Source organism: Callospermophilus lateralis, chromosome 14 (assembly GCF_048772815.1).
Source record: "Callospermophilus lateralis isolate mCalLat2 chromosome 14, mCalLat2.hap1, whole genome shotgun sequence".
NCBI classification, from domain to species: Eukaryota; Metazoa; Chordata; class Mammalia; order Rodentia; family Sciuridae; genus Callospermophilus; species Callospermophilus lateralis.
The window spans coordinates 89,699,821-89,720,672 of NC_135318.1; the positions used below are offsets into that span (position 1 = coordinate 89,699,821).

Here is a 20,852-nt window from a genome sequence, read left to right on the forward strand (position 1 = left end):
ATGCTTAAATATTCTATTTGACTTAATTTTTAACATATAAAGTACTGCCACATCATTGTTAGTAACACGATTACTCTTCATGTAATATGAGATTCACAGAAAGCCTGAATACTGCAGGCTGCAGAGCCCAACAGTGGACTGCTTGATTGCAGACCTGCCCTCTGAGGCAAGCCTGACGCAGGGAAAACCTCTCCACTCCACGGTGACATTCTGTGTTACACACTTGGGAAGGTTCTGACAGCTTCTCCAAGAACTCTCAACCACATGTCTAGGAGCTTCCTGACTTCTAGTCGCCATTAAGCAGAAGAAAAGAGAGTTACCATTATCAAGCAAGTGGTAACTCAGGCATGTGGTACCACATGCCTGCAGAAATACATACTAAAGGGTCAAAGATAATGTACCTTGTTTCTAAGAACAATGGCTTTCACACCAAATGAGCTGGCCACTTTGTCCACATTCATTATGACTTAAGCAAACAGCTATACAATATGGACTGTCACAGCATTTTAACCCTCCATCAACATCCAGCCTAAATAAAATGGAAAGGAATGTCAGATCTTGAACAGACTGCAAGTCTACACAGCTCCACAGTGGGAAGTCCCGTGTCTGTCTGATACACCAGTATTTAAGGAAACAGCTCACTGTCTGGGTTAATACTCCAAAAGAGCTTCTCAGGCAACTCTGTTGTAGAAGCTGCAGTGTACATCACCTCAAACTTCATAAAATTGGTAAGCCACACAAATCCCATCATGCTATTTTGGAATCTGTACAACTTAATACTACCTGAATTGGGAGCAAAACAATTATATTTGGTGACAGTCACAAAGCAATTTTATATTTACAAATACTTTACAAAAATAATTAACTCCCTCCCTTCATCAGACCTGTGATAAGTCAAAATTATCCTAATTTCACAGATAAGAAAGGAAACCTTGAGATAAACTGCATAGAAATAAATTCAGAACAAGAATATGAATTCATTGTCCTTAACTCCTAGTCCTTGAGAGTCCACTCCCTGCTCCCTCTCCTTCTCTCTACGTAATTCAGCCCACACAAGATTTCATTACTAATCAATTATTCTTTTGCCCTTGAAATAAGTATGACTAGCAAACAAAACTACAATTGAGAGTCTGACAAGTGAAGAGACAAATGGAACCTCCGCACATCTCGTTACACTGTCACTAACACTAGGGCTTTGCACTCAGCAGAGGCATAGCACATCTACTCAGAAACAGACTGGCGGCAGAGGCATGTGGAACCTCTCGTTTCCTAAGTTCAGAACTGAGATATGAGAAAGTAGTTGCTAAATCTAAGTTATAATAATCTTTTGGTGTCCCAGTCCCACACCTTGGCATATCCCACTTGATTTAATATTAAATTAACAGGTTCAAAATTTCTGTGAAAACCAGTACCAACAGTCAAGTGGCACCCCAATTGAGCCACCTCTCCAGAAACTTCAGACACAGGGACGCTTGTGATCTCTAAATGTGTGGCTTCTAACAACACAGTTTACTTTTAGTGTGTCTGTGTAAATCAAATTCCGTGGGTTCTAAGACACCAGTCCACCTTAAAGAAGAGCTTGTTCACTGGGAAACTGCTACTTCTTAAATTTTTTGTGAGACAATAGGAAAAGAAAGAACTTAAAAGAATCTGTTGACAGGATCTGACAGATACCCCTAAGCTAATGCTATCTCACTAAAAACTGTATGATAAGAATAATCATTATTTTAAATGCAAATAAAACACTTTCACATGAATGCACTGCTAGATTTGAAACTAAGTCCCACTCTCCCTGCAAAATTACCTCCAAGACATTCATTGGCATAGTGAAGATTCAAGAATACTGAATAAATTTGCACTAATGACTTTTAAACCTTACTTTTAATTTATTTTCAAATATCTCTTTTAGTAGTAAAAGATTTTCTGAGCAGGGCATAGTAACACATACCTGTAATCCCAGCTGCTTGGGAGACTGAGGCAAGAGGATCACAAGTTTGAGGACAATATCAGCCATTCTGTGAAACCCTGTCTCAAAATAAAATTCAGATCTAGGGCTATAGCTCAGTGGTACAGCACTTGCTTAGGGTGTGCAAGGTCCTGGGATTTTCAATCCTTAGAACAGATAAATAAATAAATACATAACTAAAAAAGTAAATGGAAACTGTTAAAACTTTAGATCCTATTTTGATCTTTTACAGTTGGATTATCTTTTTTTGTATAGAATTTAAAATGTAAACATCATTACTTAACACAATGATAAAATACATGAACTAAACATTTGCCCTGATAAGAGAGTAAATTATACTACTCTGGAGTATTTTTAATCAGTTTTATCTACTTTTTTCAATTAACAATGATATTTGTTTGGACAATAAATCAGAAAATACTTTCTATGGTGGCTTTCAACCACATTTTTTAGACCTAAAATGTTATCCAGGGCCATTTTAAGCAACAAATGCCACCAAAGTATGAACAGCAAGAATTCCCATTTTCACAAGTAACTGTCCTTCCACTGAGAACACAGTGACCCCCTCAGGTGACAGAGTTCTTGTCCATGTAACTGCAACACCATTGTACCAGAACTCAAAGTACAAAAAAGAAAGACATGATCAGAAAGGCTATGCATTATAATCCAACCATATGCTATCTGGGTGTCAGGTTTCACAGAGATATTCTGCTGTGTGTTTTCAAAATCACTTCTCAAGGGTAGATGTTTTCATCCAAGGACCAATTTTATTATCTACTTCCATTATCCTTTATAATGAAATACTCATTTTCAAGTTGCTTATTGGAGATGTTACCAGCAAACATTGCCATATGCCTGCAGTTCAAGATATGAACATCAGCATGATACTTTGTTATAAATTATAAATGAATGAAACAAATAGAGTTGCATTATTTTACATACTGCAATAAATACATGGGAATGAATACAAGTTATTTTTCACAAAATACAATTGCTGATCAATTTAGACTTCGAAACCATGAGGTTTCTAAAACACTAGGTAATTCCGTCTGTTACATAACACCAGTCAGGTGAGATCTGAAAGAGATTCTTTATTGGTGGCCATACACAGTTGACGATACCTGCAATCTCTGTGTTCTCATGCTCAGGAAAAAATATAGAACCTAGACATTTAAAACATTGCCAATGTAATAATCACCATAGACTACTGAATCTGTTAAAATTTTGTTAAAAATCTTCAAATTCATGATGAACCCAGTTATTGCAGCAACTTCATTTGAAAAAGTAATATAAATTATGCCACTAAAGACAAAAACATTGAAATACATCATCACAATGTAACACAGAAGTAACTCATGATCATTGAATATGAAAAATTAAATTTAAAAAGTTATGTAGGAGAATTAGAAATTTTCCACTTTACCAAAACATTCTATTTATGTACCTCCAACTTCTATTATACAGTATACAATAAAATACTTTTAAAATATGACATTTAAATGTTTCATTTACACAAATAATATTGCCAATACTAACAAAAGTGATGCCCTTGAACATGAACTGCTCTGCTAATTATGATTTTTACGTTTTCTTTACTTCATTTTACATTTTAATTAGCATACTAATAAATTCTGTGCTGGACAAATAGAGAAGGTCCTAGTCAAAATACTGTTTCTCAAAAGTAACGTATATCATATTGCTTAAAACTAAACAACCATATAAAAGTGGTAATTGTCGATCTAAACATTGATTACGAAAGACAACTGGCATATATTCAGGCAGAGTGTTGAGTTCATGATGGTTTATTTACAATAAAAGTACTTTTATTGACGCTAACATGATATATAAGTTTCTATGTCAATTACTACGGTCTCTTAAAGTTATAAAAATATCATATAAAATACCACAGGCTTTAGAGGATATAACTTCATGTGGTTCTGATACTAGCAGCTGAAAAGTGTTTATAATTTAAAAATAAATAAACTATAGAGGTAAACCAGTTACAAAACAGCAGAGGATTGCGACAGTCACAGAGTGAAAGAGCTGCTGAATTACACAATAGCTAACAAAATGGTGAGGCCGTTGGATCAAAAGTTTTAAAAACCTCCTTTAGAGATCTGTCATCTGTTTCCCTACTGGGCTCACTGTCTGGAGCCGGGCTGCCCTGGCCTGGTTGCCTCACCTGCCTTGGATCGCTGTACGGGGGTCTAATCAAGCCCGCCAAGGCCTGAATAGGAAGACTATGCACTGCTGGGACCTGAACCTTCCCAGAGCTCCTGAGAACATCTGCTTGTGTGTCAGCCGGCCCAGCGACAGTGACTTCCACGTTTGGAGTGGTTTTCGGTGCCAGGACTGCTTCTCCAGGAGGCTCTATTTTGTCATTATTTTTTAAACCACCACTTTTTTTTTGGTTCTCTGCATTTTCTCCTAAAGAAGCTGTGGCTAGCTCTGATGTAGGTGATGAACCCTGCTCCCTGGGGTCGTACAAACTAATACCACTGAGGACAGAACTTGGAGTTCCCAGTGGAAGGCCTGTTGAAGAGGAGAGCTTAGGGGCATATGGATGCAGAGCCCCAGGACTAGGGCTGCTAGTGACTGCCCCTGAGGGCTGTGATGAACCAGGGCTCGATCTAGCTAACTGAGGGGCATTCTTTGATGTATGTGATTCCTTCATACCTACTTGATGAGACTCGGTACTGGGCAGTCTGTGAAGTCTGGGATCAAAATTTTTTTGCAGCCTAGGATCTCCTAATTTACTTCCTGAACTGTGCAAGTCTCCAAATTGTTCTAAGTAGCCTTCTCTATTTGTTGGATTACTTTTGGCTTTGGTTGCTAATTTTGGATCCATGGACAGTGGGTTTTGCTGAAGATCACCTTTTGTGTTCCATAGCCTATGGAGCCTCTGGTCAGCTATAAGAGGGGGAAGAGGTAAGTTGATTGAAGACACTGGATCAGGCTTAGGTAAAGGTACTGGAAGCAAGTCTTCTGGAGCCCACACGATGTGCTTTGCGAAGTTGGGTTTGGTTAGGATAATGTCCATTTTGATGTGACTGAACTGTCTCAATTGTGACCTTGGATCCTGCAATATTACACCAGGTGAAGAATCCAAAGGTATTAAGAAAGCTTTTTCTCTCAATTCTCTTTCTGTATCTTCTTCATCGTCATCTCCTCGTTTTTGTTTGATATTAGCACCAGCATTTGCATGATGTAAATCAAACTTGGCTCCACCAACAGAAGAGCCTGTGTGACCACTTCCATTCCCTCTTAGTTTCCTGGGATCCCATGCAAGTCTAAGATCCACTGGGGCAGACTCAGAAGACTTTCTAGCATCTTGTCTTGGGATGTTCCTGAGTCTAGGATCAACCACTTGATTTCCTTTACTTTTCTCTTTAGCAAGTCTTGGGTCAGTAGGAGGGCTGAGTTCTGAGGAAGGTTGTTGCTGGCTCCTTAATGTTTCTGTTTGTTTCTGTAACGTTCTCAGTATTGACTTGACACTGCTTCCTTCTTCCTCTTCACTGCTGGAATACCAGTTACCTGTATCATCTAAATGTAGACAAAAACTTATTGTAAAGAATGAAGCATTCAATTTGGTCTAGAATAAATAAATACATACTGATTCTGAAATAAGTGTAGTCTAACTTCAAGAAAATCCATGATAGGGGCTGGGGTTATGGCTCAGTGGTAGAGTGCTCACCTCGCATGTGCAAGGCCCTAGTTTTGATCCTCAGCACCACATAAAAATAAATAAATAAATAAAAGGTATTGTGTCCAACTACAGCTACAAAAAAATAAATATTAAAAAAAAAGAAAAAGAAAATCCATGATAGAAATGCCAGGTTTCCATACTGAACAAGATAATGTGGTAAGGAAATAAGCAATCAGGTGTCACACTCTATACAGAAGGAGCTGAGACATTGAAAAAAAGTATACCATCCTCCCACTCAGAGAAAAGTCAGGACCTTTCATTCTAACTGGCCAAAGGAAACTCACAAGTGTTTGGCAGGATTGGGAGAGGGAGGAAAATACTCTGGGAAAGACTTTCTAAAATGTCTTGGGTTTCTTCAAGCAATCCCTGAGCTTCATATCTCTGAATTTAACAAGATAACAAGGGACTGGAAATAAAACAAATCACTGATAATGATGGTTAAGGGAGCAATGAAAACTGAGCAAATGAGGGACAGGGTGGAGATTCCATTCATACTTTATTATACTTTCAGATTTGATCAAAGCAATATATTAGCTTTTTAAACATTAAATTAAAAACAATAAAACTTACTTCCTAAAAAACTGTACACTTTAACTTTATGAAAACACTTTGGTACTATTCTTCAAGCCAATGGAAACAGGGTGTGGAAGACGCAGTTTTTAGAAGCCTGGCTGTTGGAGGTATGCTCGCTAGCAGAGTAGTAAGGGGTTGTAAGCTGATGCTTCAGGAGAGTGGTCTTCTTTCCTCTGGAATGAAGGCTTACACAGGATGGTTTTGAACTGGCCACAGAGATCTACTCTTCACAACCCCAGTCAAAACATAGCATATATGCACACATTATCTATAGTTAATACATATATATATCTATATGGGGATTAGATAAATCAATCTTAGAACATCTTGGGTCAGTAGACTATCATAGATATTTTCACCTTTACCTACTATATACAACTTTATAGTGTTATGGGATTAGTTGAACAGAGAAGTATTTTTTTTTTTAATTTTTAATATTTATTTTTTAGTTTTTGGCGGACACAACATCTTTGTACGTGGTGCTGAGAATTGAACCCGGGCCGCACGCATGCCAGGTGAGTGCGCTACCGCTTGAGCCACATCCCCAGCCCCGAACAGAGAAGTATTTACAAAAAAAAAAAAAAAGCATTGGTATTTAGGATAGGATGTGGTTTAGAAAAATACACATATATACATATATACCTATATACATATATATATGTATATAGGTATATATGTATGTGTGTGTACACACACACACACACACACCACCACCATAATGCCAAAAAGTTTTCCTCAGATCTCAATGTCTGTAAAATCCACTTCTAGACAATAGATTTCTCTTCTCTTCTCTCTAACCTCCAGGAATCCTAGAGTTGGGCTACTGATTCACTTTTACTAGTTGTGGTTATTTTGAATATTTCTATATAGTAACTTCACTCCTCACAATAGTTCTTACTTTTATCCTTATTTTTCATATCAATGTATTTCATAAGCATTCTGATGGTCTTTTTGACAGAAAAAGACAGAAGAGTAGAGATTGCCCAACAGAAAACAGATATTAAATAGGAATAGAATTAACAGCTTTTTATCAAAAGAGAAAATTCATAAAGCATTAAGATTTATAAAAACGAATACAAACACAAACAAATCTAGCTATTCAAGATTCTTTCTTTCTTCTTCTGTTTCTTTTTTTTTTTTTTTTTTGGAGGGGTGGGGCAATGGGTATAGTGGCTTGAACCCATAGGTGCTTAAGCACTGAGCCACATCCCCAACCCTTTTTATTTATTTTTTAAATTTTGAGACAGGGCCTCACTAAGTTGCTGAGGCTGGCCCTGAATTTGTGATCCTCCTGCCTCAGCCTCCTGAGTAACTAGGATTACAGGCCAGCACCACCATGCTCAGTTTAAGATTATTTCTATATGTAGAGCAAACGATCCTCACAGAACATCACCAATTATATAATGTTATAATATATAATTTTATCATCTATAAGTTTTAATTTTCTTGCTTATTAAAACTTAAGTCTTTAAGACTTAATAGAAAGATTACCATTAAAATGGTTATTTTTAGGGCTACAGATGTGGCTCAGTGGTAGAGCACTTGCTTGTTGCCTGGCATGTGTGAGGCTCAAACCCCAGAACTAAAAAAAAAAAAAAATTAATTTGTGTTTGTAGGAGGAGGCTATACACATTTTTAAAAAATTGCTATTATTTTAAATTTAAGTTTTATCACTTAAAGAAGTAAGTTTAAACTGTATAGGAAATTCATGTATTAGGAATCCCTCATTTCTTGTGATATCAGATACTAGGAGAGCTAATGTTACTTTCTTTAAAAATTTCACAAATAATGTTCATATAATAGCTTGGAGTTATCTAACACTAGCTAGTGTTGCCTAATTTACATGGTTATTCATAAATTTAATGTTTAAGAATGGCCAAACATAAATTTTATAATTCATAAAAAGAACTGGATATTTTAAATTTTCCTCATTCTTACTAAATAAACTAATTGCTGTACACTTAACAATGTAAAAAATACTAAGATAAACTTACTGTTTCCATATAATCTTTTTATATTAAAACATTCTTTCTTTCTTTTTTTTTTTTTTTTTTTTTTCAGTTTGGTTGGTGATGCTGAGGATTGAACCCAGGCCTTATGAATGCTAGGTGAGCACTCCACCACTGAGCCACATCCCCAGCTCAGTGGTGAAGTGCTTACCTAGTATTTCTTAATAATATAGAAGTATACACTCTATGCCCATAAAAATTTCTCTGATAATTGCATTATTTTGAAGTAGAGCTAGAACTCAAAATCCCCAAACTGGAGGGCACCCTTTTTTTGTTCTATTTCTTTTCTTCCTGAAAAAAGAAAAAGCTTAATTGTTTGTAAATATGATCACCTAGGCCTTGAATCCAGTTTTAAATGTATTCGTGATTTCAAGTCAAACCTTTGAAATTAATTATTATTTTAAGGGAAGGGGCACTGGGAACTGAACCCAGGGCACTTTGCCATTAAATTACATCCTCAGCCCTTTTAACTTTTTGAGACACAATCTTGCTAAGTTGCTTAGGGCCTTGCCAAGTTGCTGAAAGTGGCCTTGAACCTGTGATGCCCTTGCCTCAGCCTCCAAAGTCGCTGGGATTATAGGTGTGCATGGCTGCAATTAATTAAAGCATTGAAGCATTAACGTCATTGAAACTGCAAGCAGTTCTAAGAAGATGGAGGCTACAAGACAAACTGGAAATATGATAGTTCAGAGGTACTAATTTTCACATTCTAATGTACTCAAATAGGTAAAATACTATTAAGCTCCTAACACACCTTCTTCCTTGCTTGGTGTCCTGTGAGGGTGGTTGCCGGCTAACTCTTCATCTTCTTGGTATCTCTGAGTAAGTCGGAGGAAAAGAGCTCTCTGCACAGCAGGGAGGAGCCCTGGAGTAGACAGCTGGCCATGGCCTGTCAGGCTGCTGCTGGTGTCATGCCCACTTCCCAGGTTAGGTGAATCCTCAGCAATGGAGGGTTGCTGCTGGGCAAATTCTCCATGCCACATCCCATCTGTAGTCATAACAGGGAAGGGACAGACACTGCATGAACAGACTCCAACTAAGACACTGAAATTCTAATAATCATCACACTGGATTCGCCAGGTATTATGTAACTTTTAAGTATTATTAAAAGTTATCTAAAGTTCTATTATTTCTCCAAAGTTCTACTCTTTGTATTGTTTTGGTGCAATGAGAACATATTTTAAGGTTTTAATTTCAACAGTTTCACTTTGCTTTATTTAAAACATACATTCCTATCAATGTTTTTAACAAAAAATAGAACTTTGAATATTTTAAATTAGAAATGAATTATTTCAAAAGGTAAACTTACCACCAGAGTTATCAGGAGGCTGAAAATTATGGGCAGCATGCTGTGAATAATAATTGTCATAAAACTCAGCTGGGTTCTGCAGGGACTCATAATCGGTGTTGAGCTGCATTTCCCCAGGAATTTGCTGGTATGATGAGCTTGGAGAGCAGTGGTTCTCTCTGGGCACTTTCACAGCATGTCCCGGGAAGCCTGGCGAGTGGTAAGTACCACTCACACTCGATGGTGTCAAGGGTGTATCTGGTTGACTATGAGGACCTACGATTTCAGGTGGGCTCTGTGGCACTGGTAGACCTGAAGGTCCGACACATGGGTGATGTCCAGGTGAGCCTGGGAGCATCACAGGACTACTGCGTCCCTGAGACATGTTAGGTCCAGGACCTGGACTTGACCCAGAACTATAGATATGCTGAGAACATGGGCTGCTTCCCTGAAATTGTGGTCCTGGTGGTGAGGCACTATTATAATATGCTGGTGGTCTGTAGAGAGAAAAAAAAATATGTTTCTTAGTTTAAACAAAAGAGACAAATAAGAATAACCCACTCCTAAATAGATACCAGGTATAATTTCCTATATCCAAATAGAATAACATGTGTTTAAAAAACAACTTGTTCTATATCATCTGTTAAATGGAAACTCTACTTCTGTCTCTTGTTTTCCTTTTAGCTCAGTTTTTTAAATTGTTGCTTACAACTGGCTGTTCTAAAGCCTACTCATTATTACAGATATTTTGGAAAACACAGAAAGTACAAAGATAAATAAGAATCACTTCTAAAATCCCATCATCCAGAGATTAAAATTTTTGATCAATTCTGTCCTACTCCTTTTTCTAAGTATATGTATACTTTTCTTATAAAAAAATTAGAATTGTACTAATATGTACAACTTTTTATTATAATTTCCAATGAGTTATTGTTGGCATATACAAAGACTTCTAGAAGTCTCTGAATGTTGCGTTTCTTTCTGGACATTTTGCTAATTTATTATTTCTTTTCCTTTTTTTTTTTTTTTTGCATCAGAGATTGGATCCAGAGGTGCTTAACTGCTGAGCCATATCCCCAACACTTTTTAATATTTTATTTAGAGACAGGGTCTCACTGACTTGCTTAGGTCCTCACTAAGTTGCTGAGGCTGAATGAATTCATAATCCTCCTGCTTCAGCCTCCCAAGCCACTAGTATTACAGGTGTGTGCCACCGTGCTCAGTTTCTAATATACTATTTCTAATAGTTTTGTCAGTGAAATCCTTTGGGCTTATTGAAGGAAACTGCCTTTAATGAATCTGCCTCTCCACTTCTAATCATTATACTTATAAAATCTTTCTATTATTGCCTGGATTTGTTACATAATATTAGCAAAACAGTAGACCTGCTTGTCTTCTTAACTTTAATAGAAATAGCTTTAATGGGTTACATTAGTTGTGATGTTTACTCATCCACTAAAACCTCATTGCTTTCCTGTGTATTCAGGGTTAAAAAACTAACCAATAACGGGACTTATAGCCCTTACAGTGCACAGACACTAAAGGATGGGCAGCAGAGTTGGAATAGTATTGTTAAAAAATGGAATTCTAGATCCAGCTTACTCAGAGGTTTTCCTTTAATAGAGAACCAAACATAGTGGAGACATATTATCCACTATTTGAAGATATTCTCAATAAAAATGTAGGCTCATAATCTGGCAGGAGGAATGCCAAACCATCCACCTGGCAGTGTCCTTCAAGATTACTATGTTGACAGGTTTCTGAAGTTCTGCAAAGATTCTGTTTTGAGTGTCTGGTGTTTGAGAAACAATTTGTGCTCAAACTATTTGCACAGTGATAGAGTGCTACCTAGTATTTGTGAGGCCCTGGGTTGCATCCCCAGGGAGCACACACACTCTCATGCACACACACACACATTCTTAAAGGTGGGGGAGACAAAGAGCAAGGGGAAGCAGCAATCTGAGTGCATGCCAGATATCTGTTATCTCTACCTAATGTTAACTAGAAAATTAATTTGAAATGCAACTTAGTATCTTAAACTAAATATTTAGGGGGAATATTTCTGCCATTTGCAAAGTTTTAACTTACTTCTTCCCAATTTTATGTGCTAAATCCACAGTTGGTTTTACAACTATTTCAAAAAGAGATGGAATTTTTTTGAAATCATCAGAGAGATCTGTCTGAAAATCGTCTTCAGGATCAGAAAAAGGAAAATGCTCTGGTGGAGTTGGCAAAAGCCCAACTCCAGGAGGTGGTTTGGGAAGAGGAGTTATGCCACGCTTTCTAAGTTCTTCTAATTCTCGTTCATCTTCATTTATAAGTTCTTCATCCATATTCAACACCTAAAAGTAATTGGTAAAGATTACTATCTCAAAATAAGGTTTCTTTCTCACATTAAAAATTGTGAAGACTTTAGTTAACTAGTTTAGAAATAGAATAATACAATATTAAAGCTGAAATGGGTCAGTTTTAACTAATGTAACCCATTAAAGCTATTTCTATTCAAGTTAAGAAGACAATATTATTTTCAATAAATGGAATGAGGTAACCACGTGCAGTAGTGCATGCCTGAAATCTCACTGACTCAAGGAAGCTAAGGTCAGAGAATTCCAAGTTTGAGGCCAGTCTCCAAATTTAGCGAGGCTCTGAGCAATTTAGCAAGAACTGCCTCAAAATGAAAAAACTAAGAGGACGAGGGATGTAGCTCTTCAGTAAAGTGCCCCTGGGTTTAATCCCTAGCACCACTCTTTCCCCCACTGAAAACAAAACAGAAAAACAGAATGAGGTTCAAAGAGGTAAGCGATGCTGCTCAAAGTAAATGAGTTTGTTTTTTTGTTTGTTTGTTTCATTTGTGGTACTAGGGATTGAATCCAGGGCCTTGTGCATGAGAAGCAAGCACTCTATGTACTGAGCTATATCCCTAGCCTGTAAACAAGATTTTTAATGCAGAACAAACAGCAAAATTTCCTAATTCCTAATACAATAATTCAGCTTTTCTAACATACAATATTAATAGAATAAAACATCAAATAGCAAATCCTCTATATCTTATCAGAATTCCACAAAATATACTTTATAAAATGTGATCTCAGTAAAATTAATCTGTAGAGAAATGTAACAAATACTCAAGGTAAAAAAAATGCTACTCACTTTATCCAAAAGTTTCTTTGTTTCTTTTGTCAAATCATCATGGGAAAATTTACAGTTGTCTCCTTGATAACATTTTGCTCCACTGTGATAAAACTTGCATGGGAATTCATGTAAACAAAAAAATTAAGGAACAGACAGAAGTAAATCAAGGTCTAATTTTTTTAAACCAAAAATGTAACTGTTATATATAAGATGATTATCTAAAGATTTGCTATAAAACAATGTGCTAATAGCCAACAATACTCTATTTTATCTTTTTAAAAATTTGCTTAGAGAATAGATTTCATATTTAATATTTTTTAAAAATATTTATTTTTAGTTGTAGTTGGACACAATACCTTTATTTTATTTCTTTTTATGTGGCGCTGAGGATTGAATTCAGGGCCTTGCTTGTGCTAGGCAAGTGTTCTACCGCTGAGCCACAACCCCAGCCCAGAGTTAGTATTCTTACTACAATAAAAAAAAAACTGTGCCAAATCAATAGGACTGTATGGTATATGATGCTGAAGCTTCTATAACTACATAGATAATTTATTGCTTATTTTAATATTAATATTTTCATTATGTAAAAATATTTAAAAAGCTTTAAGTCTATTATTCTATTAAAAATAGAAATCACTTTTTGAAAGGAAAAAAATTATAATGGTTGTATCAAATATGACAGTATTATAATTGTGTAGGTCCTGCTACTTTCTACAATAAAATTTACAGCATATATAAATTTTATATCAAGAATTTATATCTATGATGAAAATAATGAGGGTTTATATGTCATTTAAAAGCAAATATATCCAATACTTATCATACTTAAGTTTCTGGAGACAAACTTCTAAGAAACTATTAAATTTGGAAGAAAACTGAAAGTATACCATTTGGGGGTGGCGTAGGCCCATAGAATACCCATTACTGCAATCATATTGACATGGTCAAGGGAGAAAAAAAATCATATGATCATCTTGGAGCATGCAAAAGACAACTGATAAAACTCAAACTCCTAGCTTGGGATGTAGCTTCGAAGTAGAGTACTTTCTTAACGTGCACAGGCTCTGGGTTCAATCCCCAGTACCATGAAGAAAAAAAAAATTCAAAATTCTTTTTTTGTTGTTTGTTTATTGTTTTTCTTTTTCTTTTTCTTTTTTTTTTTTTATAAAAAACTCTTGGTAATGTAATAATTTGCTTCCTTGATATTTAAAAAATCAATCTTAAAATTATAGCTACAAGCCAATCAAAGGACATTATCATCAAAACATGTCTTCCATAATCACTATAACCTAACTTTATTCTGAAAGTGTAGACAAAATAATTAAAAATAAATCTGAAGTATAAATACTGTTAATGAAAAAACCCAAGAAACAACTGAAAACTTTTAGAAACAAGAGTTTAATAAGTGTCTAGTTTCTGAAGAACTATGTCAAATCTGAAAAAATAATTTTTCTTGAGTAAGACAAATTTACTATAACATTTGATGAAGAAGAGAGGTTTATATACCCTAACAAATATCAAACATACTTTTTTAGTGGGGAATAGTTAAATAGCACAAGGGATAAGAAGCAGAACTGTTTATTTAAAGAAAAAAACAAACTTGGGATCTGGTAAAAGTGCCTTTTACTTGCTCTGTTGCCCAAGCTGGCCCCCAAACTCACAAAGCCCTTGCTCCACCTCCTAAAGACAGGGGATTCTAGGCATGTGCCATAGCACCAAGCCATAAGTTAAAATAAGACAGTGGAAAAAAACAAGGTCAACTGATAAAAATATTTAAAAAGTTTTAATATTTGTACAGCCCCAAATGGAATTAAAAACATAAATATTAAGTAAAACAATAAAATCTTTACAAACATAGATCTCACTTTTGGAAAAGCTTGAGTATATATTCATGTATACGTTCCCTCACACATCTATAATTTAGCATAGAAAAATGTCAAAAAGGTTTAAGTTGAACTGTAGGTACAGTTACCCTGAAGAATGACATGACTTAAGACTGTTTTAAAAAGTTAGTTTGAAAGTTATCAAACATATGCCAAAATAAAGATAATAAAATAAACTTCCTCATGCTAACCATGGAGGGTCAACCAGTTTCATCATTTGGCAATTTTGTGATTCTGAATCACCTCTACACTCTCTTTACAACTCACTCCAAAAACTTGAGAATTTTAGAGCATATTCCAAACATATTTCATCTGCAAATATTTCCATATCTATTTCAAACAGATAAATGATACTTTTTCTTACCAATTATAACTTCATTATCAACCTGACAAACTTACTTCATTAATTTCAACTAGTACTCAGTCAATAATAGAAAGTTTCCAGACTATCTAAGAAGATGTCTTTTTATGCCAGCTGTGGTGGGAGCATGCCTATAATCCTAGCAACTGGGAGGGCTGAGGCAGGGGGATTGAAAGTTTGAGACCAGTCTCAGCAACTTATCAAAGCCCTAAGCAACTTAGTGAGACCTTGTGTCAAAATAAAAGTTTTAGAAAGGTTGGAGATGTAGCTTAGTGTAAAGCACCCCTGGATTCAATTTCTAGTACAAAAAAAAAAAAAAGAACCTAGAAAAATAAATCTGAGAATCTAATATACCACAGCATATAAAGTAGCAAAGCAACACAGATATGAAAGCAAACAAATTCACAGAAAACCCAGGGGAAAAAAAGTATGTATTAACATTCTTGTCTCCGTCAAGATGGAGTTTCAAGTTCATGGAGAAAGCTTCATTAGTTGTAAACACAGCAAGCAAACATCTTAGGTATTCTGGGGAAAACTGGCATGGAAAGGTGCATAATATATATTTTTTTTAAATGGGCCACTACACTACATATATAATGAAATTCTCACTTGCCTAGGAGCAAGAGTACAATTTAAATGTATATATTTCCAAAAGGAAACAGAGGGAGAATATACAGTGTTTATCACTGGGTGGTAGATTTGATGAGACTGACTTTATAATTTTCAACAATGATAATTTTTAATTTTCAACTTATGAACCTAAGTAAAAAGTTGTAAGATAAATATTTTTCTAACTATTTCTTCAGGATGTACAGTCGCTTAAAATATTTTAAGCAGATTATTTTATACACAGAGCTTCTTTTTTAATAGTTTTCCCTAAAGGAAGTTATTTCATTTCCCTAAAGAACAAAAGCCAGTTTGCCTATTCTGGGTTTATGTAATATGTTGTTTTAAACATAAAACCAAGCTAAGATTTCTGAACTGTATTTATGATTTTTTAAAACCACAACGAGACTTTAAAACCTCAAAATTCTTGTTAACACACATCTTTAATAAAGGATATTATGCATATAAATGCAGTTCTCTCCTTTGGTACAGTATCCTTGTAAATAAAACTTGCAGATCTCTTTTCTCTTTTCCAACTCAGCATCATGATCAAATTTACATTGATCTCCCTGTTCAAAAAAAAAAAAAAAAGTGAGAAATGAAAAAGAAACAAAGAAACATTTGAACTTTATTTCCTCCATGGGGTTTCATAATGGAATTATGGTCCTTCTCTTCAGTCTTTAAATAATGAGCTAATAATAATGCAAACGATCTCTTAGGTTCCCTGCCCAAGCAGTGGACATGGCTATGTGCAGTGAGGCAGCAGAAAGGCCTCAGAGGACACTGCCCACCAGCATTCACCATTTCCAGCTGACTTTCCATGGGATCTTATTTAGCCTCTTGGTGTCATATATAAAGTGGGGATGATAACAATAACTACTTGGTAAGGTCACTATAAGGATTATTTCATATTCATTGTAGTATTTGCCACACTGACAGTACTTGCCATAAATATTAACATATTCGTTAAATAAAATCTGATTTCTACAAATTGTGATAGTGTTGTCCCAGAATATAATTAAATGAGATCCAGTGTACAGTAATTTCATACAAGATATATTTTAAAGAACTAGTTTTATGGGGCTGGGACTATGGCACAGTGGTAGTCCACTTGCCTGGCATGTGTGAGGCACTGGGTTTGATTCTCAGCACTGCATATAAATAAAAGTCTATTAATAACTAAAAAAAAAGAACTAGTTTTTATTATGATTGTGTGAGAAATGAAACAAAAATTAACCTCTCCCATAAAAGACTTTAAATGTTAAAGATTATTTTGGAAGTCAGAATGACTTGTGACACTCTTTACACATCTTACCTTAATACATCTTCCTTCCAAGAAGTATTTACAGATTTGCTTTCCTTTGTGTTCCACGGTGTGCTGGTTAATAAATTCCTGAGTCATCACCTTCCATTTTTTCCCTGGTTTACTATACTGCAAGAAAAAGTTTTATTTAAATGAAATATATGAATTATTAACAGGTATTAAAAATATATAGTTAAGTGGGTCTGTCTAGACAGCAGTATAAACTGACTAATAAGGTTAATCAAGATTGAATATTTTGATCCTATTCATTTAACTGGAGGGAGAGCTATTTCTAGTATTCTGCTTATTGCTACCACTGATTGAAAAGAAGCTACTTCTATTTTAATAAGAATGTAATACTTATATTTTTAAAACAAAATTATAAAAAACTCAAAATATCACAATAATACTGTTTTGGCAAAGATCCCATAAAATATGTACTTTCATATACTGCTAGTAGTTATGTCATAAAAAAGTTAAAATATCCATTAGAGTCAGGGGCCAGTCAGGGGGTAGTTCAGTAGTAAAGCACTTGCCCAGGATGCACAAGGCCCTAGGTTTAATCCCTAGAACTGCAAAAACAAATACATTAATAAAATTACATATTGTTTAACAAATAATTTGTAGTTTTCAGGATTATACTGAAGGAATTCTCAGAAAGGCAAATATAGATTTATCTACAACAATTATTACTAAAGAACTACTTACATAATAACAATAAACAAAACCAGAAACACTCAACACATCCCAAAGTAGGAGACAAGTCAAATATATTATAAATACATTAAGGTACAGTCATAATTAAATCATGTGATAGAGACCTTTGTGATATAGGAAATGCTTATAATACCTTATGAAGTGAAAAACTGATCCCAATTTAAAAATAATAAATAAAGGCAAATAAAAAAAGACTCAAATAAAATACCTCTACATTTTAGTGTCTGTATTTGGATGGTGGGATTAGAGGTTTTCTAAGTATGTGGCTTTTCTGTATTTTCTTTAAGGGGAAAAAAAAAAAAGCAAAAATGAACACAAATAAACTTCTTTTAAAAAAAAGAAAAAACAAGAATTATTACCTTTAAGTTTATAAAATTAAGAAAAATACATTAGGAAAAATTATGAAAAAGAATCCAAGTACTTTTTCTTTTCCTTAGTTCTCCCCAGTCCTCTATTCAGTGTAAAAATATTGTGTAAAAACAGTGCATAAAAGTACTAGGTAAATCGGGCACAGTGGCTCATACCTATCATTCCAGCAGCTTGGGAGGCTAACCCAGGAGGATTATGAGTTCAAAGCCAGCCTCAGCAGAAGTGAGGCACTATGCAACTCAGTGAGACCCTGTTTCTAAATAAAATACAAAATAGGGCTGGGGATGTGACTCAGTGGCCAAGTGCCCCTGAGTTCAATCCCCCATTCCATAAACAAAAAGTGCTGGGTAAGAAGGCAGAATATGGTGCTGAGACAAGCTGAATATAATGAGCTACATGCATAAACTTTATAAAATAATACTTTTTTCAAGCACCTACTGTGTAATGTGTCTTGTACATCATAGGTATTTGCTCTTTGATTGCCTTCCCTCTTTCCCTTAGTTTGCAAGATGCAGTACAATCTATTGAAAATAATTGCAGATCAAACCCATGAAGCAAGAGATAGCCAACTAAAATCTGATCCTCAGCACTCACTGCTGATATTGGGTTTTACTATCAGAAATCTGAAAAGGGCACAAGAATACCAAATAACCTAGAGGTTCGTTTTAAAAATATAAGTATACTCAACTTGCCCTAGGAAAACACGATGAAATTACTTCTACTGATAAAATCATTTAAAATATCTTAAATTTGCGTAAATTTGATTCATAAACATTTTTATAGTTAGGCATGGATTCATTTAAAACAGTTGAATATAAATGACTAGCTCACATATGCCTTCTGTAATAAGAATTGTGGCTATAATAAAATAATCAGCCTCAGAGAGTACATCATGCAAACTTCTATAAGCCAATCTAAAGAATTAAGTCTGAAGTTGAAAAGCGAAAAATTAGCTGGTCATGGTGGCACATGCCTGTAATCCAGCAACTGGGGTTTGGGGGCAAGGCAGGAAGACTGCCAAGTTCAAGGTCAACCTCAGTAATTTAGTGAGAGCCTAAACAATATAGAAAGACCCTGTCTCAAAATTTAAAAAATTAAAAAGGGCTAGGGATGTAGCTCAATGGTAAAGTGCCCTTGGGTTTCATCTCCAGTACCAAAAAAGAAAAGTGAAAAAGTAAGTAATCTCACACACACACACACACACACACACACACACTGAAAAATGCAACAAATTGAATTTATGTTTCATTAATAACTCCCTCTGTCAACATTACTTTCCAATACTGCTTCATTATTTTAATAAAGGATGTGGGTAGATTTATTTAGTTCTGTAGTTCAGTTTAAACAGGTACAAAATATCTCAGTAACATTAACTATAGGCATCTTGGCTATAATACTACAATCAAAGTACTCTGAAAAATCCTAACATTAGCAGTTAACAGCTGCTAACATCTCTTTAAACAGTATACTAAAAAGAACATCTTAAGAAATCTCTGCCTATAACCTTTAAACTCATAAATGAGGAATATAAACATTTTCAAATTACAACATATAGTTCATTTAAGGTTGCAGCTTTAAATAACCTACTCCTGACCCGGTATAATGCAATCATATCTCAATAACAGTGGCAAGATCTAGTCCAGAGAGTTGCTATGGGTTGAAATATATTCAGATTTCAGCTCAACACATACTTAAAAAAGAGCTACTTCATGCAAGGTATGTAAGTTTATCCTTTGAACCATTCACATTCTCTTCTCTTCCTTTCAGTACCTTCCACTGTAAAAAGTAAGTTGATTTACCATTGCCTCCCTTCTTGGTCTTGCTCCATGTTGAGCTGTTAGCAGTTTATTGGTATTTTTTATCTGAGGAAGAGGACTCCTAGGAAAGGAATGCCAAGGGAGGACTAATGGGATACAGTTTTGCTTTGAAACATCTCAATTTTACTTTAAGGTTCTTTCCCACATACCAATTTTATTTCTAGGTCACCTAAATTTGTACTTCTATTCCATAATCATGACTACTTAAAACAACTCTCGCTTAGGGGAAGTTTATTTTTACTCCTTTAATCTGAGCTGGACATTTTTCATTTATTAGGAAAGAGGTGTTAAAAATCATAATGCTTTCTTTGCAACCAAATATATTTTTGTTATTTTTTTTTTTTAGTTGTAGGTGGACACAATACCTTTGTTTTTATTTATTTTTACGTAGTGCTGAGGAACAAACCCAGTGCCTCACATGTATGAGGCAGGTGCTTTACCATCTACCACTAAGCTACAGTCCCAGACCCAACAACCAAATATATTAAGAGATAGGAAAGCTCCACTCTTCCTTAAATGTAAATTCTCAGTACCTCTTGAAAGTCATCCATTCCTGAAAAAACACCTGGCCCTTTATTGACTCTTCCTCCACGGTCTTTTCGTTTGATTTTCTTCGGCAAACCACGTCCACGACTAATATTAAAACTTTTAATCCTCTGTTCAGTACCTAAAAAAGTTAAAATGTACTTCAAATATTATAGAAAAACAACATTATCTAGCAATCTATTAGTTTATGAGGAACAGTATATTTAATAATTTAATAATGTACAGTATACATTGCATCCTTTTATTTCTCCTCAGGTTCCATGAAAAAAATTTATCTTTACATTTTACCTCCTGGGTACTGGTTCTTGTTTCTTTGTTTCCAAAGAGATGTTAACAACACAGGAAGCAAGGAACAAGAATATTCATAGCTAGAGAAGCCAACACTAGTATTTTTTCTTTTAATTTTCCTTAAGACAGGATAATTAGCCAGCATTTTTTGTTTTCTTAAGCCTTTCTATTTTAAAAAGAGGTAAGCATTATATTCATATTTAAGGAATACATCATAGATATCAGTGGATAATCTGGAGTAAACCAAATTTCTATTGATAATTTTGAACAGATATATATCTCCAACTA

At 34.9% G+C, this 20,852-nt stretch overlaps 1 protein-coding gene across 2 annotated transcripts in view; it reads right to left on the minus strand.

Annotated features, from left to right (window-relative positions):
- Positions 1-2,713: 2,713 nt before the first annotated feature.
- Positions 2,714-20,852, minus strand: part of Zc3h6 (zinc finger CCCH-type containing 6) — a 60,528-nt gene continuing 42,389 nt past the window's right edge. Inside the window, exons 5-12 of one of the 2 annotated variants that reach the window (XM_076833292.1) lie at positions 20,264-20,397; positions 16,840-16,956; positions 15,980-16,093; positions 12,693-12,800; positions 11,631-11,884; positions 9,564-10,039; positions 9,009-9,242; positions 2,714-5,509 (exon numbers count right to left, since the gene is read on the minus strand). In XM_076833292.1, coding sequence (XP_076689407.1) covers positions 4,029-5,509; positions 9,009-9,242; positions 9,564-10,039; positions 11,631-11,884; positions 12,693-12,800; positions 15,980-16,093; positions 16,840-16,956; positions 20,264-20,397 — 2,918 coding nt within the window. In that variant the 3' untranslated portion in view covers positions 2,714-4,028. The remainder of the gene's footprint in view (positions 5,510-9,008; positions 9,243-9,563; positions 10,040-11,630; positions 11,885-12,692; positions 12,801-15,979; positions 16,094-16,839; positions 16,957-20,263; positions 20,398-20,852) is intronic. The other variant, XM_076833293.1, reaches the window with a different exon arrangement.